Source organism: Ambystoma mexicanum, chromosome 9 (genome assembly GCF_040938575.1).
Source record: "Ambystoma mexicanum isolate Mex_15411 chromosome 9, UKY_AmexF1_1, whole genome shotgun sequence".
In the NCBI taxonomy this organism is placed as follows: domain Eukaryota; kingdom Metazoa; phylum Chordata; class Amphibia; order Caudata; family Ambystomatidae; genus Ambystoma; species Ambystoma mexicanum.
In genome coordinates this window covers 196,832,872-196,856,669 of record NC_090931.1, presented here as the reverse complement: position 1 = coordinate 196,856,669, position 23,798 = coordinate 196,832,872, and the positions used below count along the sequence as shown (strand labels likewise).

The 23,798-nt window shown below is 45.7% G+C and overlaps 1 protein-coding gene across 2 annotated transcripts in view; it reads left to right on the top strand.

Moving 5' to 3' along the window:
- Nucleotides 1–23,798, top strand: part of SIDT2 (SID1 transmembrane family member 2) — a 546,488-nt gene that overhangs the window by 369,894 nt on the left and 152,796 nt on the right. For both annotated transcript variants that reach the window (XM_069614482.1, XM_069614483.1), the window contains exon 15: nucleotides 14,551–14,617. In XM_069614482.1, the coding sequence (XP_069470583.1) occupies nucleotides 14,551–14,617 (67 nt within the window). The remainder of the gene's footprint in view (nucleotides 1–14,550; nucleotides 14,618–23,798) is intronic.

The following is a 23,798-nucleotide window of genomic DNA, read 5'->3' as shown; positions in this document are numbered from 1 at the left end:
CTCTAGAGACACAATTTGAGTCCTAAAAGTTCCCTCACCTGAGTGCTGAACCTTGCAAACAATGAGAATCTGACTGGCGATATTCAGTCTTCTTCTGGCTCCTGAAAAGGGCGCCAAAACCACAGGATCGCATCCAGCCACGAGTAAACTCTTGCCTGGAGCCTTCGCCTTTGATCACTGCTGCAAATTCCCTTCCCAAGTCCTGTTTTCCATCTTCATGACAAAGGAATCCACCGACCGGGTTTTTGGCCGCAGATCCTGAATTCTTCCTGCTGTAACTCTTCTGTGCTGAGGAACTGTTGGCTGGCGTATTTACTTACCTTAAGCCTGTGTGATTTCTGTAAAGCTTTGGGGGTGTTTTCTGTTATTGGGGTCCACTCATGCAGTTCACCCAGGCCCACTGCTGGAATCCCCCCTATGGTGTCTTCTCGGAGGTCCCTGGACCCTAACGTTAAAGTGAACTACTTACTTGTTTGAACAGTCTTCCACAGGACCTATGCCTGCAACAGAAGCCCATCTCAGCCTGCCTACAGCTGGCACCTAGACCACTAAGGGTCCCTCTTCTGCCTCTGAGTGAACCCATGCAATAGATGGGGAACGACTGGATAGGTGAAGGATTCTGTCTTGAAAAGAATAACAAGTGTTTGAAAAGTACTTACTTGTGAAAGAGATAGTTGGTAACTGTACCTCTGAGAGTGGACAGTTATACAAGGTCTTATTTACCTTAAATGTGTGCTCTGCCATTCTGAAAAGTGTATATAAATTGTTCATTTACTCTACCTGTGAATTGGTTGTGCCTCTTTCCCAAACTCTTTCCCAAAAGTAATGCTGTTGGCTGCACTAACTATTTCTTTCAGAGAATAGGATAGGTGTATGAGTTCCCCAACGGGGTCTTGCTTCCCCTAACTTGTATAGAATAAGTCTTCCTTAGGTTTTACCAATAAAGCAGTCTTAGGTCTATACATACATTTAAGTTGCTGATAGCTCCTTTTAAAAGTATAGAGGTTTTACTTACCTTGTGTTAACTGTGTGCCATCTTAAAATAAGTTTATTACTTACCTCAGTCTGTGTTCCACTGTTCTGAAAAGCAACTGTAATAGTATATTCCAACATTAGGATTTACCTGGCTAGAGTAGCTGTGTGCCATTCTTGAAAAGTGTTCAGTAGGTGCAGCTGACCTTGGTTTGCCGGTTGCATCCTAAATTAGTGTAAAGTGTTCTTGCTTATCTTAGACTGTGTTCCACTGAGCTGAAAAGCAACTGTAATCGTATTTTACAGCAACAGGTCTTATTCACTTAGAATTACTGTTATCCTCAACGTAGTTATAGGTATATACTGTTCCTTCAATCTGTGTTACACTATTCAGAAACCTATCCTGGTAACAGGGTTATTTGGTTATGTGATTTCTTAGCAGTGTGTCATTGCATGACTGACAGGGTCTACTACCCTTGAATTACTGTAAAGTAATCTGAAAGTAACTTACGTTTTTACACCCCATGAATAGGTGTGCCCTATACTGAATGTTTTTGTTAAGGTCCGACTTACCTAGAAATACTGTTAGTTTTCTAAATAAGGTCTATGCTTTGTTCAGTGTACTTTAAAGCATAGTGTTGTTTTTATAATAGTGTTTATATGATCTGTGATGGTACTTATTTCCCCCAAGATTTATCTGGGCCTACTTGTATTTAAATAACACATTTATTTTTACAATACATAGTGTTTCAGTTGTCTCTGGACAGTATGTCAACTACAATTTCTTTGTACCGATTGTACAGCCCTCTCTCCTTCCGAACGTAAGCCTGGCTGCTCTGTCTACGCTACCATATATTCGGGTGGTACAGCCTTATACTAAGAGCTGAGTCATTTACTGTCTCAGTTGAATGGTTTTACTAAGTCCTAGTTGGACTTCAGAAAAACTGTCCTAACAGTGACGCAAAGGCTGGAACTGGCTGTGAGAGGGTCACAGTCGTTGGAGCCTCCTGGTCGGGTGCCCACAGCAGAAGCTGTGGGGCACGGAAGAGAGCCTGTTGCGGAAAGCTACCGGTAGTGTCCGCGAGAGGCGAGTTGAGCTGCTGGCAACCCACAGAGGGAACAGCAGAGTGCAAGTGCGGCTCGCAATACTGCAGAGATCTGTATGCAGAGCAGAAGCAGAGGAAAGAAGCCGCCAGAGGAGGACCCGCCAGGGACCGGTGAGTGAACAAAAGGGAACACTCGTCCCCGGGCACTCCTGGGGGCTACTACAGGACAAAAGTAATTGCTGAATTAACATTGGGATATGCAGGCTAAAGTGAACCCAAAGTGAAGGGTCGTTGTGAACAATACGAACAAGTTGAACTGCAAGTGAAAGAATATGAACTAAGAACTATTGAATGCCGAATTGAAGGAAAGCTTTGATAAACCTTTGCAAGCTTGTGTGAAGCACTCGTAACACATATTGAAAGCCAAAGAACGAATCCTATGAAATGCAATGAAAAGCAAGTCATGAATAGTGTGAAAATAATGTGGTGAAGGAAAGCGAGCACCACAGAGTGAACTGTATGAAAGAACACATTGTGGCAAAGTCAGGAAATTTGCAAAGAGGAAAACACATTGTGGCAAGCTAAAAGACTGGCGAAGAGAAAGCAAAATAAATGTGAACCAGAACATAGGTGCAGAGATAAATGAACCTGTGTGGGTAAGAAGGTATAGGGTTACTGGTTGTCTGCCCTGTAATGGGTGGACTGTGTGGTCTGACTACTGCGCCTAGACCGAGGATACCCTATCTGAGAAAGTTAAAGAAACATCCAGATAACAAATCTGCATGTATGAAAGAGATTGCTTAAGTGAGGCAGAAAAAAGCAATCTATACAAACTGTCAAGGAAACAGGAGTGTAAAGTTGACCTGGAAATGGCTTTGAATTTTAAGAGACTGAAACTAATAGCAAGTTGCCAAGCTAGACAAGCTGATGTCTTGGGAAAGGGAAACCTAAGACTTTATGAACTTCGTTGTTGCCTTGAGGAAGGGAACCTTGAGGCCCTTTTTTGAACTGTGTTGTCTTGTGGGGAAGGGAACGCCAAGACTTTGTGGAACTGTCTCAACTTGGGGAATGGAAGCTGAAAAGCAAGCCAAGCGCTGGAAGAGGCTCAGAACCTTATTTTGGAACACTATTTGATGAGTTGTTGACATCCCTACACATTGTTTACCTTTAGTTGTGGGGGCAAGTATAGGTTTTGGACACAGACAGACTTTTAAGTTGAACTTGGACTATCCTTTGTTTCTTTAGGTAGGGAAATTCCACCTTAGCATAGGGCAAGTTAGGCTTTCAACCATCCTGATATTTAAGTTAATAAAACTATTTTGTTTGAACTTGGAATCTGTTGTCTGTGTCTTGCTTCATGATGCCTTCACAGCCTAAAGAGAAGCTGGTGACAGCAAAACTATTTTTACCATGTTTGTGTTCTTTCTAGTGTGCACATTCGTGTTTACCGTGTATGGCTACTGAACAATGCCACAAGATCTTCACTCGTTCTATGTCCATATTGTAGTTTGGCCTTCTTTGTACCTTGCCAGGTCAGGAAATCCCATAGAAGGTCATGCACTTGCCCGCTTTCGCGGGCTAGTGATACCTTTGTATGTGTGTGGCCCGGGCAGGGGATGGGGACTGCTTGGTCCCATTCTACATCTGTGGTGCCTGAAAGTTTAGATGTGTGGTATGAGTGAAATCCCCAGTGGTCCCTGATTGGACCACGGCTGGCTGTTTGATTGGTGCAGATCTTTACCATTGCTGGGGTTCGACTTGATTCCAGGCAGAATTTGGAATAAGAATAGTACTCCTGCAGCTATTTCTTCAGATCAGCGTTGGAGCCAAGTATCCTGTGTAGAAGAGCAGCCGACTGAAACTCTGCAGATGACTCTTGAAGAGGCCCAGCATCCCTTCCTGCAAAGGCCCTGTTGGCCCAAAGCCCTCTGGTGAGGAGTGTGGAGCCATCTATCCTACGAACAATACAGGGTTTCAGACAAGATGGACCAAACTCTCTTAGGATAGCAATGCCTGAGCAGTCCAGCTTCATTAAAGGGAAGATTAGGAATGCATTCATTGACTTATTCAGCAAAAAGTAAGATAAGTAGTGATGCGGTAGAATGAAACCAAGTCACAAGAAATAGACTAACTTTTGTCAGGAAGGCAACTTATACCACAAGCCGGAAACCACCAAAGGGCTGGCTGCAAACGCGGAGCGGCAAGGGTTCTGGTGAGGTAGCCTACTGGAATGCTGGACAGTCCACTGGGTGGTCCAGGGAGACTTGGCTCATGGCAGCTAAATCCTCAAACACGTCAGGACGGGTTGGTCCCAACCATCCTAGGGGTTGAAGCACTGCACAGGTTGTTCACAGATCAGGTAGTTCAACAGGGATTCACTGGGCCAGATGCAGGAAGGGATGCCAGGCTTCTTCAGGAGTTTTCTTCGGATCTTCTCTTGGCTGTTCTTCTACGAGGGATCCTCGACTCCAACGCTGATGTGACAAAATGGCTGCAGGAGTCCTCTTCGTATCCAAAATTCAGTCTGGAAGTGTCAGGACCAAACCTCTAGTCACCGCAGTAGCTGCTGAGCCCCACAGACCCTCCAAGGTGTAGCGCACTCAACTAACCTAAAATCCAGCTGAGCCTGTGACGCCCCAAGGGGCCGGGGGAAGGGGAAATGGACAAAATAACAAACTCAGACACAGGATCTTTGACCTTCTTCTGGTATCTGCATGGATGAGAGATTCATTCAAGATGCATTTTACCCCAAAATTCTTCTGTCTGACTTTTTACTGAATCTCATACAAAATGACGCAATTAAACTTTACCTGAAAACTCCTCTGCTACTGCTTAGAGGATTATGTGCCTGAATTACCTTGTCTTTCTCATGACACCTTAGTATCCCAGCTAACCTTGAGTAGAACGTGTGCAAGAACAAAGTACAACTCTGCCCTTACACTCAGGATAACATACATGTACCCCTTTATGTTTTTAGCTTGGAAAACATGTTCTGATTAGCAGTAGAAACAGCAATAAATTGAATCTTCTCCAAGTAAGAAGTAGAGTTCTCCAATTCTGGAGTGCATAAGGGAATGGTGTTCTATGAGGAATGAGGCAATCTCATTGAGAACACTTTTGCCACAAAAGAATTTGAACATTTCATATTCACACTAGGGTTCAGCTGGCACTGGGAATTGTGTCCAAGTTGGTTTTGGTAGAAATGTTTAGGTACTCAAATTGTCACAATTTCAGAGTGTTTCGCCTATTAAACGCTCCGTTTGAAAAGAGCACAAGCAGTTATGTCCTCACTTCAGCGTGTGAATTCTGCATCAGGAAAAGTACATTAAAGAAGAAACTTCCCACTGCTCATGTTATAACTGCGCACCTCGCGCTATCAAAATGAAATGAGTTGAAGAACTGCTCAAACTAGCAGCTGCCACTGACAACCGCTTCATCTTTCACCACGCTCCGCGCTAAAAGTTCAGTTCAACGTGTTCATTAACAAATGCGACATAGTCCGTTCCCTGCTCTGTCTCCGCGCAACCGGAAACTGAATGATTGTAGAATCAAAAGGCCAACGCCGAGTAAAATGGAAAAACGAAAACGCTTACCTTGCCTCAGAAAAGAAGAAGCCGAGTGGAATCTCTATTCTCAACTCTGGAAGCACGAAGCAACAGGGAACACGCGGCCTGGCAATCTCGCCACAGAAATGTTCAGACGATACGCGACGCAGCTGCAGGCCTCCACACGACTGGAGCGGCCGCCAGGCAAACAAAAACAATGTTTGAGAGCGTCCAAGCAAATCTCTCTTCTCAAACAATAGGTGCACGGGTAAGTCAAGAGTTTACCTCCTTAGGAAATGGGAAACCACTTCAGCAGTCTACCAAGGTTGAGATAGTCTATTATAGAGGCTGAGCAGACTCGGATCTTGACGCACACTAAAAGTACTTGGCTTGCATTTGCTGTTATCAGAAAACGTGTAGAACATCTTTCCTCCAAAGGGATTCTTCCTTCCCAAAACAAAGCTTGAATGAACTCTTGTTTATTCAAATACAGATGATTTTCTTGAGAAACTAGGGCCTAAAACTTGGAGCAACAAAAACATGACCAGCAAACATAGCTTTTTAAATGAAATGCAGTTTAGAATGTTTGCCCCAGTCCTTTGTTTTCCCATCCACCTATCCTGATCCCTTCCTCCATCTTGGCTTGGGCTTCCACCAGCATTCTGAAAACTAAAGTTAAGGCCCAAACGCCTCCAAGAAACTTAACTGATACAGTAAATAATAAAACAATATTAATTCACTAAGAAGTTTAACTGGTTATTTCCCCAGGGACCTGACAGTAAGCAAGTCAAAACCCACCAGTGATCAGGATCTGCACCATTCAAACAGCCAGGAGTTTTCCAATCCAGGACAACTATTGGTTTCACCGATGTCCCACCCCCAGAATTTCTGGCACTACAGAAGTTGAGTCTGAGAATTGTGCACACATGTAGATTTATGACTCTAAATGCAGACTTTTGCATCTCTATACATACAAAGAGCAGAGGCGCCGCTCGGGTGCTGCTTCCGCAGTCAAACCGCTTTTAAAATTAAACGAAGCCGTCATTTGAAGCCATTGGCCATGCAGAGGGAAAAATGCACTTTTTTATGCAATGCTGAAAACACAAGTGTTGAGTGAGTGCCATTCACGTGCTTGAATGTAGCTTATTAAGGACAGCAAATACTTGCATGCTTTTATGTAAGCGCTTTGCACGGGGTTCCTCTGCCTTTTAAGCACTGTGATATATGCTGCTATTAATACCCCATTTAGCGATACACATTTCACAGACTCTGGAAGGATGAATGCACCATCAGTCGCGCAAGGAGTCTAACCCACGCCCTGCAGGTACAGATGTCTGAGGTGAGCACTTAACCTGCTGAGCTATCCTGCCTTGATGGCGGCTAGGTTTAGCAGACGGCACATGTTAGCGATGCCAGCTTGCGGCGCTCTCTTGTTGACCCGAGTGCTGATCCCTGTTTTGGCACTTCGCCAAAGAATAAGTGTGATTTTTGGCCCCAAAAAAAACCTTTATCTCCGAGGTGCCAATTTGTAAATATATATATATATAAACAAACAGCTGCACAGTGTGCCAGCTAGCCCAATCCCGAGTGTTTCACGCCCCACATCACATTATGTTTACCAATAAACATTGTATCCGTGTAGAGCATTTCATGTGTCCGAGCTATTTCTAGAATGAATGTTCCCTGTAAAGTGCTGCCATGCTTCTTGGCGCTAGGTCAGCTCTGCAGAAAACAGTCTTCTTGAGAAAACATAATTGTTTTTCTCACATATTCATTAACATGGATCTACCCCTCAGCATTTCCTGTTTAATGCTGCTTTCCTCTTCTTCATAAGGATAGCGCCAAGAAACAAAGTGCTGTGAAACTAGAAAAGGGAATCGCAATAGACAAATTGTGGGGTTCCTAAAAACCTTTGGCTGCCGGTGGCCCTTCCCTCAAAATACAAAAATGCAAGAAAGACCGCATTATGAGCACTTTGGGCAAATCCTATAAATGGGTCCCAATATTGTTTTAATTTTATTGTAAACAGAGTGAAAACAGCACCGAAGAACTATGCGTACAAATTAAAATATATATATGAAATGTGATCAGCCCTAGTACAAGTACACACAACTGTACAGTACACAACTAGCAAACAACTATACCAGTGTTGGGGATACCGTTACTTCAGTTTTACTTCAGTCCATTCAGTCCATTTTATTTAGTTGAAATGCCCTACACTACAAATCCCAGAATGCAACTGATGCTGCGATGAACGCTTAGGGCCATCATTGTTCTAAGGGCAGAACTTGTCAGTAGCAAACCAAGCAAGATCCCTCCACCTGGGGCTCCTTTCCGAAAACACACACCGGAGGCTGGGAGGGATGATGATGATGCCTGCCTTATTGCACAAGGACACAGGGGTGGGGGAGCAGGTGCACAGAGCACAAGATTAGAGGATGGATATTTTTTATAAATGTTCTCAATTCATCGGGGACATGGACCCAACTGGCCATATCTGCTGATATACCCTGCACCTCTCTTTGGCCCAGTAGAAGTGGGCAGGCACACATACATCATTTCTGACCTCTTACATACGTACATACGTTTCACTTATGTACGACTACTTCCACAAAGGCTTCAACGCGCACAATACTGGCCAACATTGAGGGAAAATGAAGAAAAACAGAAAAGACGCAACCGTCTAGTCAATATAGAGGTCGAACAAGGCCAAGGATTGGTCCTTGTATAGGAGGGTTTTCTGTCTCTTTCTAAACTGTAGCAAGGCTGGAATTTCTCTGATGTCCGTGGGCCGGTTGTTCCACAGTTTGTGCCCTGCCATTGCCCCGTATCTCCCAAATACCGGGGTTTTCTGATACCTGGGGATCTGGATTGACAGGCAGAGTGATGACAAAAGTGGTCAACCTCTGCTTCTTGAGATGTGTCGGCCTGAACCATGTAAGGTTTTGTGGGTCATGGTCAGAATCTTAAAGTTGACTTCGGCCCGAGTAGAGAGCCCGTGGAGCTTTTGAAGGCCAGAGGTTACCTGTTCCCGATATCCTTCTTGGAGTACAATCTAGAAGCAGGGGCGTAGGAGACGAATAAATTCTGGGGGGAAAGGGGACACCTTGGGGACTTTGCTTTTTTTATTTATTGTCTTTTAGTCAAAGAACTCGACTTTTCACAAAATTACAAAATTAAAATAGCAGTATGTATTAAATTACATATATCATCACTGTATAAAACAAGAGAAAAGAAGGAAAAAGAAAACGGAACAAAATTAAGAAAAAGAAAAGCAGTTCAGAGTATAAAATCCTTCAATTTGGCGTCTCAGCTCAGACGGCTCAGTTTGCGTAAAGATTGTACCACTTCCCAGGTCAAAAGGCTTTCATGGCCTGAGCATAGCTGGTCCCAAAAGATTGGGTGTCCAGTCACCATTCCTTGTCCCCAAATCTCATAAACTTTACAACCCTCTTCTTTACAAGCCATTACACAGAAATATGTAGTCAATACTGAAATGTGGGCTACTTATTTGCTGTGGCGAGCAGCAAAGAAACAGGATGTAGGAATCATTGCACCTACCTTTTGTGTGTGTGTGTGTGTACCCTGTGTGAATTGTCAGTTCTGGGGGCCATGCCTCTGCATCATTAGTAGCCAAGTAGGTACTCTAAATTATACACATACAAGATTTTCTTTCAAGTGTACTGTTTCCTTCCTATCGGAAAAAAAGTGGTTAAGGTAATGGTTAACATTAGCAGGGGTGGACTGCCCTACAGAGAAATCTGCAGATTTCTCAGTAGGCCTGTGCACCCTGCCCCTCTTGTGTGTGGTAACCTATTTTATTTGCACATCTTCTCATAGGAAAAGGGTTGGGCTTTCTGAAAAATGTGTAATATGGGCCCACTTTGAACATTATTTCCAGGGCCTCTTTTGGTTCCCCGTCCACCCTGTCACCCAGGCTCTTAAATTTCGAGCTCGCTCTGCTTGCTCACCTTATCTCCACTTTCTCCCCTCACCTCCAGTATTATGCAGATGGCACCCAACTGTTCTTCAAACTTCCCTCTGATACTCTCCCTACTTTTTCTACCATTCCTGACTGCCTATCTGCTATCCAGTCCTGGTGTGCCTCCAATGATCTCTGCCTCAATGCCAGCAAAACTGAGATCCTTCCTATTGGGACTCCCTCTTTCCTCCCTTCACTCTTGCCATCCTGTATGGGCTCTCCCCTCCTCCTGCATCTGAAGCCAGAAACATTGGAGTCCTCTTCGACCCCTCTCTCCTTCCTCCCTCACATCTTGGGCCTTGCCAAGAAGGCCCATTTTCAACTCCGCCTCTTCAGAGTTATCCTTCCTTTCCTCGCTTTTCCCCAGAAACTCAATGTCTTTAGAGCTCTGGTTCTCTCTAGGCTGGACTACTATAACAGCCTCTTCATTAATCTACCCTCTTCCTCTCTCCACCCCCTCCAGCTTGCCCAGAATAGGGCTGCAACACTTATCCTTGGCCTCAAGCCCAGGGACTGTATCTCTCCAGCCCGAAAATCCCTCCACTGGCTCCCGGTTGCTGCAAGGATCAAATTAAAATCCCTCTGCATCATCCATAAGGCTGTCTGGGGTCGTGGTCCAATTTATCTACAAATTGCTCTCACCAGATACTTTCCTTCCAGATCTTTACGCTACTCCGGCTCCAACTCTGTGTATCCGGCGCTTTTCTAAGCAGCAAGCTGGTGGCAGATCTCTCTCCTTGGCTGGCTCCCTCCTCTGGAAAAGCTTCCTCCCTTCCTCGGTCTTGAGCTGAAGCGATTCAAATTCCGAAAGCTCGTCAAGACTTTCCTCTTCACTTCCTCCTTCCCCCTCTCACTCCCGTGTTAATACCCCACAGTCACTGAGCTTGGTGACCTGGGACCTTGTGTCCTTCTGAGTCCAGGCATTCAACCTCCCCTCCCTCCCCACTGTGCTCCCCTCCCCGCCCCCCTATCGCCCTCAGCCTTCCCTCCCCATCCCAGCACTTGCCTTTGGGCAACCACTGGCTTGTGTTCTCACAGACCTGCACTTATTGTTGGCAAGTGATCACTCTATACCAATATACCAATTGATCTCTGGCGGGCACTTAATGTTGCACACAACTGACTCCTTGCCGCTTCCCTCTGTGGAACTCCTAGCACTTAACCCCTTCCCTGCCCCTTATCTCGCTCCCTGCCCTTGCACGTTCTGAATGCTCACAAGGCCTAGTAGGACCGCCCCTTTCCTGTTCATTATTTTATTCTATTTGCCTTTGATCCCATGTTCCATCCCCTTTGCCTTGTGGGCGCTTTGAAACACAATTTCTTGATGTATAAGCGCTTCACAAATGAACAATAAATGAAATAAATAACGCCAGAAGACATGGAAAAGGATTGCAGAAAAGGAAGGGGTGCTGGAGCACCCACAACAGTGGCCATCAAAGAAGTTCCGGGTCAAGCCTCCACTAAACCACCAGGGATTATTTTAAATAATAAAGGCCCAACAAAGGTCTTAAATCCACTATCACCAGGGAATATTATTTTTAAAAGGCCCTGCAGGCCTTGGGCAAAGCAATGTCCCTAGCAGGGTCCATGTTGGAAAGGGGCAGGGCTTACCAACCCTTCTAAGCCTTTCCATGGCCTCCCCGGTCACACCCCAGGGAGCCAGTTAATTGACAGGACCGGGTGACTATCCAATCCTACGAGGGCGTGGGGTATTTAAGCAGGATTTATTTTTCTATGGTTTTCTAAATGAAATGTGTGGTTAAGTGTATATTGCGCTTTTTATATAATTGTATTATATTGATGATTTTTGTATTTTTAATACTGTAGTTATCATAACTATTATATTTTTAGATTAGGGATCTTTTTTAGATTGTTTTTCTATCATTTCCACTATGTGCTAAAAGTTTGTAAGTAACTATTGCACAATAAAGAATTAGAGGTGTGTATGCATGTGCAAAGTGTGGGTTAGTTGGGTAATGTACCCCGAAGGGTATGCGCTTGTTACTGGGACTAGCCCAAACACAAATAACACCCCTTCTCCCCAGCAAGTTCGAATTTTATGTGACGCACAATGAAAAATCACACAAAAAATGTAATATATTAACAATGAGTAGATACATTTGCATTACTTTAAGAATGGGAAGAATACAAGTTAGTCACAAATCGCATAACGCACACATATTACATTCCTAGATAATCAACTCTTCTAAATCAAGGACCTGTTCACCCTAGCGAATGGCCTCCTTCTCTCTGGGCAGCACTAGACTGGCCTTTCTCCTTCTGTCTGGTCAGCGCTTTGGTGAGCTATTGCAAGTTACCTGGGGCGGAAGAAGGCACCATTAATAACTCCCTAAGTCTACTAAGCGGGCTAGGTTAGGGAAAGCCTAGAATGTGAATAAATACCCTTGGATTTACTGTGAGAGTCAGCGTGATTCTTTATGGCGGGCCATCCCGCCACAACAGATTAAAAAATAAAGCAAAAAGATTTGGGGTCCATAGAAACTATGGAGGGAAAGTTGCCAAAAAAGAAATCTTTCCCAACGCCACCCTCACTGTAAAGGTGGAAACGGGTAATGTACAGTAGTCGTTCATAGCGCTACTATACATTTTGTTATTCAGAATAGGGTCAATACTGGCCCTCTTTTACACTAGATTGGGAAGAAGGTGACAAGGGGGGTGGAAATCGGAGATGCCCCCTCCGCCCCCCTTGTTGCACTCTTTCCATAGTTCACACCCTTAAACTAACAAGTGCTTCCCTTCTGTATAACAAAAACTCGAAATGTTTCAGGTCAATCTGTACCTTTTTACCCCCATCTCTGAGGTGGATATAAAAATAAGCAGAAAAAATGTTGCCAAACTGTGAATTAGGCCAATGGTAAAATTAGCAGAATTGGCCAATACCTCTTGCTTTTACTGTTTACGTGCACCCCTAAATTAGGCCTTTGGTGCTTAAAAAGCCCCTTATAAGTCGCAGGTACCAGCTGAAAATCCAGCCTTTGGTGTAAAACTAAAGGGACCAAAGGAGGACCCACGAAATATGTCAAAGATCAGGTAAGTACCCTTTTCAGTCTCTTTAGGTGGAGATTAAAATGTTCTCCATAGGAATAAACTGAACAAAAGTCAGTAGGAAAATTGTGACCTTCAGGACCCCCTGTACTGATTCCAAAAAATGTTAGCACCCCAGGATCTGGGAAAAACTATTTAAAGCGCCTGTCACTGAGCATTCATTCACGGTTGTGAGAACCTAGTAAGCGCAGGACTATGGCAAGAATCCGATACCAAAGGGACATGAACCCAAAACCAGCGATGACCCAGATGGATGAAAAGAAATATGGTTCCTTCTTCCCAGCACAGTGATCCACCAATTGCAAACAGAAGCAACGGAAGCGAAGGCACAAGGATGATGTTTTACCCAACCCAGGGGAACCATGCAGCTAAAAGGCTAACACTGTGCAGTAAGCCAACAAAGAACTTTCCCATGACTGGTGCAACGGATGTAGACGAACCAAGGTGGTTGAAGGAGCTGGAATGGAGTAGCGGTGATCCATCTTGCATCAATTGGTTTGGGAGGATTTTGCAGGGAGACAGCACAGCAGCAACTCAAATTGTCCTATCCTTGGACAGCCAGTCCAGCTAGCAAAGAGGACAGATGGAGGAGCAGGGGTTTGGCGAGGATGAGGATCAGCCGAACAAGGCTTTCTCGCAGCCAAAGAAGAAAACCTGGGCTCCAGGATAAAGGAGGCAGGGCCCTGCCATTATTGCTGAACCAGGTGCTTTGATCCAGCAGCCCATCTTTGTGGCAATTCTCAGGCCCCTTGTGTTAGAAGCTGACGAATAGTTGGAGTCTCCCCTAGATTAACAATTTCACCCAGGAGCTCGGTGAAGAGGTGGTCATGCTGTCGGGAATCCAGCCAGCAAAGCTATTGATGTCGGCAAGTCACTGGAAGATTAGAAAGGGTGCTGGGCTTGCAGACTAGACTCGTGCCTTACGTAGCATGCTTATGTACATCTCCCACTTATTAGAGAAGGCGTATTGGCTTCCATGGCCCCAGGTGAGAGGCCGAGGACATGGCTCAGGTGAGGTATCCTGCAGCATCAGATCACATTTCCCCCATTTCCTCGTGAATCTTGAATTTCAAAGGTCACGGGAGGCCCCATCAAACCATAATCTCTTTTTGTACGAATATTGCCTTTGAGGTAATCTGGGAAGTGTGCAGATGTACTTTGGTGTCATATATTTTGTTGTTTCCTCTTCTTTTGCTTCCAAGACATTTCTGCAGCCGTAACTAATCCTGTAAAAAGACTTCCACTTGCACAGAGGCGATAGCTGCACACAGTCCGCCTGCTAGGCTCAGTAGCTGCTTCTGGCTTCCAGCTATGTATGTTTGTTTTGGTGCCAGTGTTTGTTGGGGAGCCATTCTCTTCTGCAGTGTAAAAAATAAAGGCCCTCTCTACATTTGGGAGGTAGGGAGAGGGATAACGGATTTAATTTCCCCAATAAATACTGTGTCGTACACCAAAATGTAAACCCAACTTTCAGCTCTCCAGGGCAGTGATGCATAATATAGAAATTGAACGCTGAGTGTCTGATTCACAAAGCGTTTTTTCAATGGGTGAATTCCATTGAAAACGCGTTGCGAATGTGGCCCAAAATCTGCGCACACTTTGAGGGTATAATTTGTGTCCTGAATTTAGCAGTATGATAGACGGTCCTGTAAACCAGACAGAAATCCAAGGCCTATTCCTACCAAAAGGGTCACATCCTTGATGCAGTGTTTCAGTCTCCTGTGGATCTGTCAAAAGGATGTAGTTTAAATGCATTCATGTTGACTCTTTACTGAATGAAGCCGCCTTGTGTGGAAGAGCTCTAGTGAAATGCTTGCATTGCATAACGCAATCCAGTTAGCAGTGTCGGGGATACTTGTAGTTTTTCTTTGCAGTACAAATAGCATTTAGATTTTACAATGTCTTTCAGGCCTTCACTCTTAGTGTTTTTTTCTTTCAGGAATATCGCCACAATTGCTGTATTCTATGCACTTCCGGTCATCCAGTTGGTGATCACCTACCAGACGGTATGTTGGGGGCACAGACAGAGGAAAGTACTGCCTCTCTCCTCTCCGCTTACATATGTAAGGTGTAATGAAAACAGATAGCAAAGTTGCAGACTTGGTCTAGAGAAAGTTTAGTGTTAGGAGGTTTTAGAAATTGGAGAGAGGGGATCTCCAGGGAGCTTAATCTTCATTCAAGATTCTCCTTCAAATTGTTCCTGGATTTTGGGAAGATCAGTCTTCCTCAACTATGCTAAGTGCACTCTAGTGTTCAGAGGAGCGTATGTTTATTTGCACCTTTGACACAGGATTACCACATGTCCTAGCTCTTAACACAGTGCTGCCGTTCCTGTGTGCAGGATGGAAGGCTTGTCTTCATATTCCATATGCTTCCTCCACATTTCCTCAACTGAGCAGAGTTGGTCAATGTTCTCTCCTGTTTTAAACGGATGGGTCATTTACAAAGAGGTGGCGGGGTTAATGGTAAAACATTCTATTTAAAAGAAATGTTATAAGCATTGCACGCATGTAAACCACTGTATTTATGTTTTGTACATTTTTTCATTGCCGTGGCCAATTTTTGGTCTCCTACTGTTGAACGGAGTCTAACTTTTTTTGTGAACAGTCAAATAATTACTGTTTAAATAGGAAGGTGTTTAAGGATCAGCAAAGTTCATGTTGTGTTAATTACTTGTAGACCTTGCGCGCAGCTTGACATTCCACAGGCAGTAGACAACCTGGCTTCTTATTCTTCTATGATGAAACGCTGCTTGAAGAAAATGTTTAGAAATTCACAAATGCAATGGAGTAGAAAGTCTGATGTATACATTGCTGCTTTAAGTATGAGCTCACCTTGTTGTAAGTGTGAATGTGGTGATTGCACATATATATATATATACACGTGTATATATATATTTATATGTATGTATGTATGAATGTAGAGTAAATGTACCTTAAATCGGGAAAAGGCCTGGATTCACATACAAAGGGATCAAACGGGGGTATGCAGGCTTTGTGGTTTGGGTCCGCAAACTGAACAACATGCCTTACTGACTTGCCCTTTCATCGGGAGCTGAACAGTGGGAATTGAGTAGACCAATGTGCAAGGAAAATTCCCCATATAGCAGAATGGAAATCTTAGTTGGATCTGTTGTTGGATTCATCAACAATTTCTCTGCTTTGCAAAAATCAGTATTAAGCGATGATACCATGATATTTGTGCCCGTGACAGAAGGCTGTTATGGGTGGGTCAAAACATAGTTCCCCAGCAAACCTTCCAGGACCATGGGGGGCACTTGTACTTGTATGGCATGGTTATAATTGAAGCACATGCTTTAGTATCATCTGTTGAAAAATGTCGTTCTAAATGATTATTTTTTGTTGTAATCATTTTTTATGTGGGTTATAATTTGACAATAATGCTGGGAGTGGCAGTGTGTACTGGGTGGAAGCTTCATGTAGCTTGCATTAATGGGCCGGTGTGTAGCAAGGGTGTTTAAAAGAAGCTGATTAACTCTCATTAACCCCTGAATGGCCCGCCATGCACAGCCTCATTGTGATTGGCACTAAAGCAAAATTCCATGGGTTCTAATGGTCTCTTTTGTTGTGGGGGGTAATGAGGCCACCAGGACAATAGGCAAGGGAGCCCACAAACGAGTCCCTTTTCTATTTTCATGGCAGCCTGCGGGTGATGGAAGCGGGAAAGAGGTGGCTGGTGGGTTTTAGCTTTTTATTTTTAATTAAGGGTGGCTTGGCAGGTGGGAAATGGGGGCCCAGCTTAGAGCCTCTGACTAATTGCTCAGAATGCCGGCCTCGGCTCGGGATTCCGCCTGATTTCCATGCTTCTTGATTAGCACCCTGCATGTGTCGAGCAGCTATTGCACTGCATGTCCTAATTGTCTTTTATAAATTGTAACCATATGAATTGATGTTAATTAAGGTGTAATTGTAATGTTTTGCAATTATTTTGTAAGCAACGATCAAGGTTAAGTTGATGGGAAAGTTGCAATATCTATTTTGTTTGATTCTGTGGTTTTTAAGTAAACCTTCTTTCAATCTAACCTACTGAACTAAACATCAGGAGAATGCTTGGACAGCATTGTTGACCTCCCATCGGACCTTCACAAAATGTTGTAATCAGACCTAGTGGATCCAGAACAGGATATGCGTCTGGCTAGAAATTCAAATGAGGATCCACAGAGGAGCCACCTATTTGGAAGGGGAGGATTTTTTTTTTTAATAACACATTTTATTGGTTTTCCAACAAAACAATACAAAAGACATACATTACACAAACTTGTAACTATACATGCAGACCGTGAGGCAGCACGGTCAGACATAGTAAGTATATCTTGGACGCTTCCGTGCTAGTCTTATTCAAGGAGTCACAGGACAGAATATGCCTCCCCTAGGTAGTGGGAGGATTATACATCATTATCTATTGGTTCGGTCAGTATGCATCTTACTCAGTTTGTTCCCACTTAGCCCATATCTTCTCTGCCTTGCCCGGGCAGCCTCTTGCTTGATATACTCGGCGTTCCATTAGGATGCAGACATCTACGTCCGATAACCATTGGTCATATTGGGGAGTGGATTCTGAACCCCATAGCTGCGCAATGTTTCTTTTGGCAATGCCTGTGGAGGTTGAGAGCAGGAGCTTTTCAAAGCGAGACATTTCCCCTTCCTCTGATTCCTAGGAGAAAACGTTTAGGATCAATTGGGATTGTTCGGCCATGGCCCTCGAGAGTCTCTCACCACATTTTCGCCAAGAGCTTTGTATCTTCGTGCATTGCCATAGGATGTGGTAGAAGGTTCCTTCCTCTTGCTTGCAGCGTAGTCACCTGGAATCATTAATTTTACCACATTTGTATAGGGCTACTCAGGGGTAGTATATCCTGTGAAGTATTTTCTGTTGTATAAGCCGAATTCTGGCCGAGATTGCAGTTTCTCTAGGATACATCAGGGTCAAGATCCAGTCCTCAAGCAGTATCAAGCCCACATCTCTTTCCCATTTCAGCTTTAGGCTCGCCAATTCCTTTGTGGCGAAAGAGGAGATGGCATTATACATGGTGGATGTGACCTTGGTTTTCACGCTGTCTACCACTATGTTCCTTTCGATGGGCGTGCATTCCGACATGTCTAGCAGTTGGGCCCTTAGTTTTGTGAGTGCATGATATAATTGGCCATAGTGGTAGCTCTCAGTGGTAGGAAGATTATATGTGGCCGAGATCTCGGCAAATGAAATAATTTGGTTGTTTGCATATATTTGCTGGATGGTTCGTATACCGGCTGTTTGCCAGTTTGGCCACTTAGGGAGTTTACGGAGTCCTGCGAGGCAGGCATTATTCCATATGGGCTGGACTGGGGTAAGATTGTTGTCCCATCCAATATGTTTGTGTGCTTATCTCCAGATTTGGGATGTATGTGCTGTTATTGTGCCTTCAGGGAAGTGGTTCTTTGTGGTATATAGGCTTTCAATTGGGGACATGTCGTGTCTTACTGCTATTTCCGCCCGCATGTGTGGGAGTTCTGGGTTACCATGTAGTATATCGTTTACCGTCGCCATTTGGGTTGCCCAGTAATAGGTTTGGATATTCGGGAGTCCTATTCCCCCTTCCCATACTGAGCGTTGGAGGGTCTTGAGAGCTATTCTTGGATGTTTCCCTGCCCATAGTAGTTTGCGTGTGATTCTATTTTACGGAATTCTGCTGCTGGGATGTGGAGGGGGGCGTTTTGTAGGATATACAAGAATCGAGGTAGGGCAAGCATTTTGAAGAGTGCTGCTCTGCCGAGTAGTGTTAATGGCAGTGCTTCCCAGTGGGTCACGTCTTGTGCGACTCTTCTGACCAACGGATGTAAGTTATGGGTTATGTAGCTATCCAGTCTGTTTGTGATCTGGATGCCTAAATATCGAAACTGGTTATGTTCGACTTGGTATGGGGAGCCATGTGGTGGAATGCAGTCTGCACCTTTCACCGGGAAGAGCACTGATTTGGACCAGTTCACTCTTAGGCCGCTAAAGACTCCGTAATCTAACAGTATTTGGGTGACTATGGGACAGGAGATTGTCGGGTCGCCTAGGTACACCAGAAGATAGTCTGCGTAGAGAGATACTTTATCTTCCCAACTTGAGTTCCAGCGGAAACCCGTCCACGCTGTCCTATCTCTCAGTATGACTGCTAGTGGTTCAATGATCAATGTGAGTAGCATTGCTGAGAGCGGGCATCCCTGTCTGGTTCCCTTCCCCAATCGGATGTTACGAGAGGGCCACCCATTTACCTTCACTTCTGCCAGTGGGGTGTTGTAAAGAAGCTGGGCCCATTTTATAAATGACTCGCCAAACTGCATTTTCCTCATTATTGCCCACAGAGCCTCCCAATAAACCGAGTCAAATGCCTTTTCTAAGTCTATGGCCAGTAACGCCAGTGATTGTTGTATCCTCGTGGATCTTTGAGGCATAAAACCGCTTTGGTCCGGATGGATCAGTTTTGTGATAACCGTTTGGAATCTATTTGCTAGTATTTTCGCTAGTATTTTGGGTTCACTGTTTATCAAGGATATGGGCCTGTATGAGCTACATTCGTCCGTGGGCTTGCCTTTTTTGGGGATCAGTATGATTGTAGCCTTGCGTAGGTCTGGTGGGAGTCTTCCTACTTCTAAGGAGTGTTCAAACATGTTAAGCAGGTGGGTAGATATATCTAGGTGTTTTATCTTTTTCCATATGTCTAGTGGGAATCTGTTAGGTCCTGGGGTCTTGCCCGCTTGGTGTTGGGTAATGGCTGCTGAAATTTCATCCTCAGTTATTTTGGTGTCTAGTGTAGAGGCTTGTTCTGTGGTGAGTGTGGGGAGATTGGTACCATCTAGTATGGTACTGGATGCTGTGTCATTGGGGGGGTTTGTAAAGCTCTTTGTAGAAATCAGCAAAACATTCTGCTATTGCTGCGTCCGAGGAGACCACCTCTGCATTCGCATTCTTGACGCCTTTCACTTGTCGGTGACGTTCATCACGTTTTTCCAACCATGCTAGCAGTTTGCCCGCTTTCTCACCAATTTCGTATATCCGTGCTTTCATGGCACCATGTGCTTTCTTGGCGCAGTCCAGCAGTAAATTGTGGAGCTTCTTCTGGGCTAGTGTCAGGGTTCTGTTTGTCGCAGGAGTGTCATTAGTAATATGTTCTGACTCCCTGATCGTTACTTCTCTTTTGGCCTCTATGATCAGTTCACGCTGAGCTTTTTTCTTTGCCGTTGTCCTAGAAAGGATTTCGCCCCTTAAAACCGGTTTGTATGCTTCCCATAATGTTCCCGGGTCATTGACCGAGCCTGTGTTGAGTTCGAAGTATTCCGAGGTGACTGTTTCCAGCCTCTCCTGTAGGTCTGGGAACCCCAGGTAACAGGAGTTAAGCCGCCATGTGGGAGGAGGCCGTGGTCTTTCCGTTTCAAGCTTGAGCAACAGTGGGGAGTGATCAGAGACACCCCGTGGGAGGAAGGATGCGTCACACACTTTATGAATGTTCTGATTTGGTAGGAAGAAATAGTCTATTCTTGACATTGAAGCGTGCACTCCTGAGTGGAAGGAATATTCGCGTATATCTCTGTGCAGCTCCCGTCATGCATCTCTCAGCCCTAGTGCGGACGCAAAAGCGGCCAGTTTAGTGGTGGTTGCTGGGTTCCTTGCTCTCATGTGTGTGCGATCTAGGGTGTTGTCCATTACTTCACTGAAGTCGCCACCTAACGTCCACATGTCGGCCGTATTTGCGGCCAGGATTGGGGTAATGTCTGCTAACAGTGCGTTCAGGAGAGCCGGTGGAGCATATATTGCCATGATCGCCAGGGTTTGGTTCCAGAGTGTAGCCTGTATTTGTACATAACGTCCAGCTCTGTCCTGCGTTATTTGCGAGATCTCTAGTGGAAGTCTTTTATGAACCAATATTAGCACCCCTCTCGCCCCCAGGGAGAATCCTGCGTGTATCGCTGTGCGATAGTTGGATCTCTTGAAGAGATTACATATCGTTCCTGCAAGGTGTGTTTCAGTTAGAAGTACTATGTCTGGTGAATGCCGATTTTATATATTGCAATACCAGTCTTCTTTTGATGCTAGACCCCAGCCCATTTACATTCCAGGTCATGAGCTTTAGGTGTCTATTGGTTGGACCAGTGTCAGGTGTCATCAATTGTCTGGATCTTAGATTCATGGGTTCGCCTCGTATGGCGTGAATGTTCCAGATTAGTGAGGAAGTGGAATAGCTTGTTGTTCATCCCGTCCGTTGTGCTTGCAACGCTGCTGCATGCTAAATATTGAATAAGAACTTTGCCCACAACTCCCCTCTCCCTATACTCCAACCCCAACTGAAGCATCTGTCGGCCCAACATGAACTTGTAAACAGTTAAACTTAAACTCGCCAAAGCTTGCTCCGTGCTGTCTGGGTTTACAGTTTGCGTGTGGAGACTGGAGCTTGCCAGTGTAGCACTCTTGTTTGGTGCTGTGAGTTCGTTTCCTTGTCGGGGGGGCGTTTGCCAGGTCGGCCGCCAGCCTTGTTGTTCTTTGTGATTTATGTTACGTTCAACTTGTAGGCTCGTTTACATTTCACGCACTGTGGTTCCATTAGTTAAATGCTGTTGATCCTTGTTTATTCATTCCCCTGTTGTGGCATTCTCTCTTGCTGCCGTTCTTGGAGCTCTGTCTGGTGGTCTCTCAGGATGTGGTCGGTTGCATTCTCCTCTCCCTTTCCCTTCAGTGCCCCAATCGTCTTCTATATGCCTTTCGGCCCAGTTCCATGCTTCCTTGGGGTCTGTGAAATGCACGGATGTTCCTTTATGAAATATTTTGAGTTGGGCACGGAAAATTAGTCTGTATCTGGTTCCCATTGATTGCAGGTGCTTTTTGAGGGGAATCAAAGGATTGGCGCGCTTTCTGAACTTCTCTGATGAAGTCCGGGAAGAAGGCGATCTTAGCTCCATTGTTTGTGACGGCCCCCTTTGATCTGGCCAATTGTAGTACAGTATCTCTGTCCCTATAGTTTGGGAATCTTGCTATGACTGTGCGCGGTGGGGCGCCCGGTGTGACTTTACCAGACGGGATGCGGTGAGCCCGCTCGATAGAGAAGAACCTGGAAAAGGACTCCGCATTACATATGCTCACCAACCATTCTTCAAGAAATAGTTCCATACATGCCCCTTCTGTCTTCTCGGGGAGACCGAGTATGTGGATGTTGTTGAGTCTGGATCTGCCTTCACTGTCATCCACCCTTGCCTCCAGGGTTTTAATGTGTTCTAGCATACCAGACATTTGACGATTGACCCCTCGTAGGTTATCTTCAGTCTCTGAGATGCGTGCTTCGGCCTCCCCAGTGCGAGAGGTTAGCTTTTGTAGATCATGACGGAGCAGAGACACATCGGCACCTATGCTGTCCATCGTCTTCTCCATTGATGTTCTAGAGCTGGCTATGGCATTCATCACATCCCTGAGGGAGATGTCATCTACTGGATAGTCTGATTCCGTTGTCGACGACCGCTCCGGGGAGAGAGCCATTGGTGTGGTTGCATATTGCTCTATTCTACTTTGTGTGGAGGTTTTCCTGGGCTTATCTTTCCCCATTTTGTTCACTCGTTATTACAGCAACAGGAAGTCTTGTTTTGCGTCGAGATGGGGGTGGAGACGGAGCTGTTAGAGCTGTATAACCTGGAGCTTTGGGAATGGCACACACCAGGTCTCCGCGCGGTTTAGGGTTCTGTCTGCTGGGGATTTGCACCTTCGTATGCCTTACTTTGGGTGCTCACTCTTCTAGGGTGCCGGGTGCCGCGCCGACTCCCTCCCCTCTCTTTTGGGGCTGTTGACTGGCACTTGTGGTGGTTTGTTGCTTATGACAGCCGGTACGCTGGGGGGGATACGATTCGTGTGTGGAGACGTGCTATTTTGTCCACAATGGGTGTGGGGTTCTTCCGTGCACTCCACTGCAGAGGCGTAGCAGCTACAGTTGATGTGGTGTGTGTAGATTCTCGGCAATAACTGTTCAGTTAGGGGAAGGACATGCTTCTGCGTGTGCTGACTCTATATGTGGCGTGCTTCAGTAAAGTTAGACAGCCGTTGAGGCTTATCTGGCAGTGCTATGGGTAGCATTAGTAGATCCTTTTAGCACTTTTGTCCACCAAACAGTTGCTTATTTGCTTTGTTGGGCTACCGGAGATGTTGCAGGCGGTCGCACGCCCCTCTTATTGTCTAGTGCCACCAATGCGGGGGCCTGGGGGTACGTTCTTTATTTTCCTGCCTGGGTTCCGCAGTGGCTGTTGATGTTCTACATTAAGTGCGGTGGGGCCGCAGTGAGCGCAGTCTCATGTGGGGAATTGGTAGAACTTCACCCTCTCCGCCGCCGCCACCACGCTCCCCATGTCTCCCTCTCCTTACCGCTTTCCTTGACCTTCGTATGCAGGCAGGTGGGTGCGCAGTCACTAGAGTACGGGACCGGCAGTTGCTCTACGCCGAGCGGAGCGCCTGCGACCCCACCGCGGGTCCTGTTGGCTATTTCCGTGCTGCAGCTGTGTTCTGCGGGCGGGTCGCGGCAGCGCCCACCCCTCCACGAGCCACCGCACAGTCCGCAACAGCCGGGCTGTTTGTGCTTCCCGGAACTCGGGGCTGTGCCTTGCTCTCAAAGCACCCGTCAACAGGGTCACTACGCTCCTTGCTGCTGCTATGTAGCGGAGGGGGTGGGTAGGCAGCAGGGACCCGGCAGCACCCGTGCCCACAACAGTACAGGGTCCGCTCACTCCACGCTGCTCTACGTCCCCTTGCCGCTTTAGTTCTCTCCCTCAGGCAGGCACGGATGTAGATGCGCAGCGCCCTCCGCTCAGTGCCCACCCATGGCGGCCATCTTGATTATCCCGGCACCGATTCTGATCCGTTGTCGGACTGGTTGGTGTAGCAGTTTTTGGTACGTCGGTGCAGCAGTTTTGGCCCTTCAGCATTTATGTTGACAGCAGGATTCTTGCAGGATCTGGCCGGTGGCACGGGAGCGATGCAACATCACGTCCGCATCGTACGCCTGCTGGCCACGCCCCCCAGGATTTCGTTTTTAAATGGATTCTGTTTGAAAGCTTGGCGTCCAGTAGGCTCCTGAAGCGCCCTGATACAGAGACTTAAGATTTGTAAGCTCCCAGCAAAGTGTTTATTGCTGACTGCACACTATTGTGTGCATCATCCACAAATGTAAAT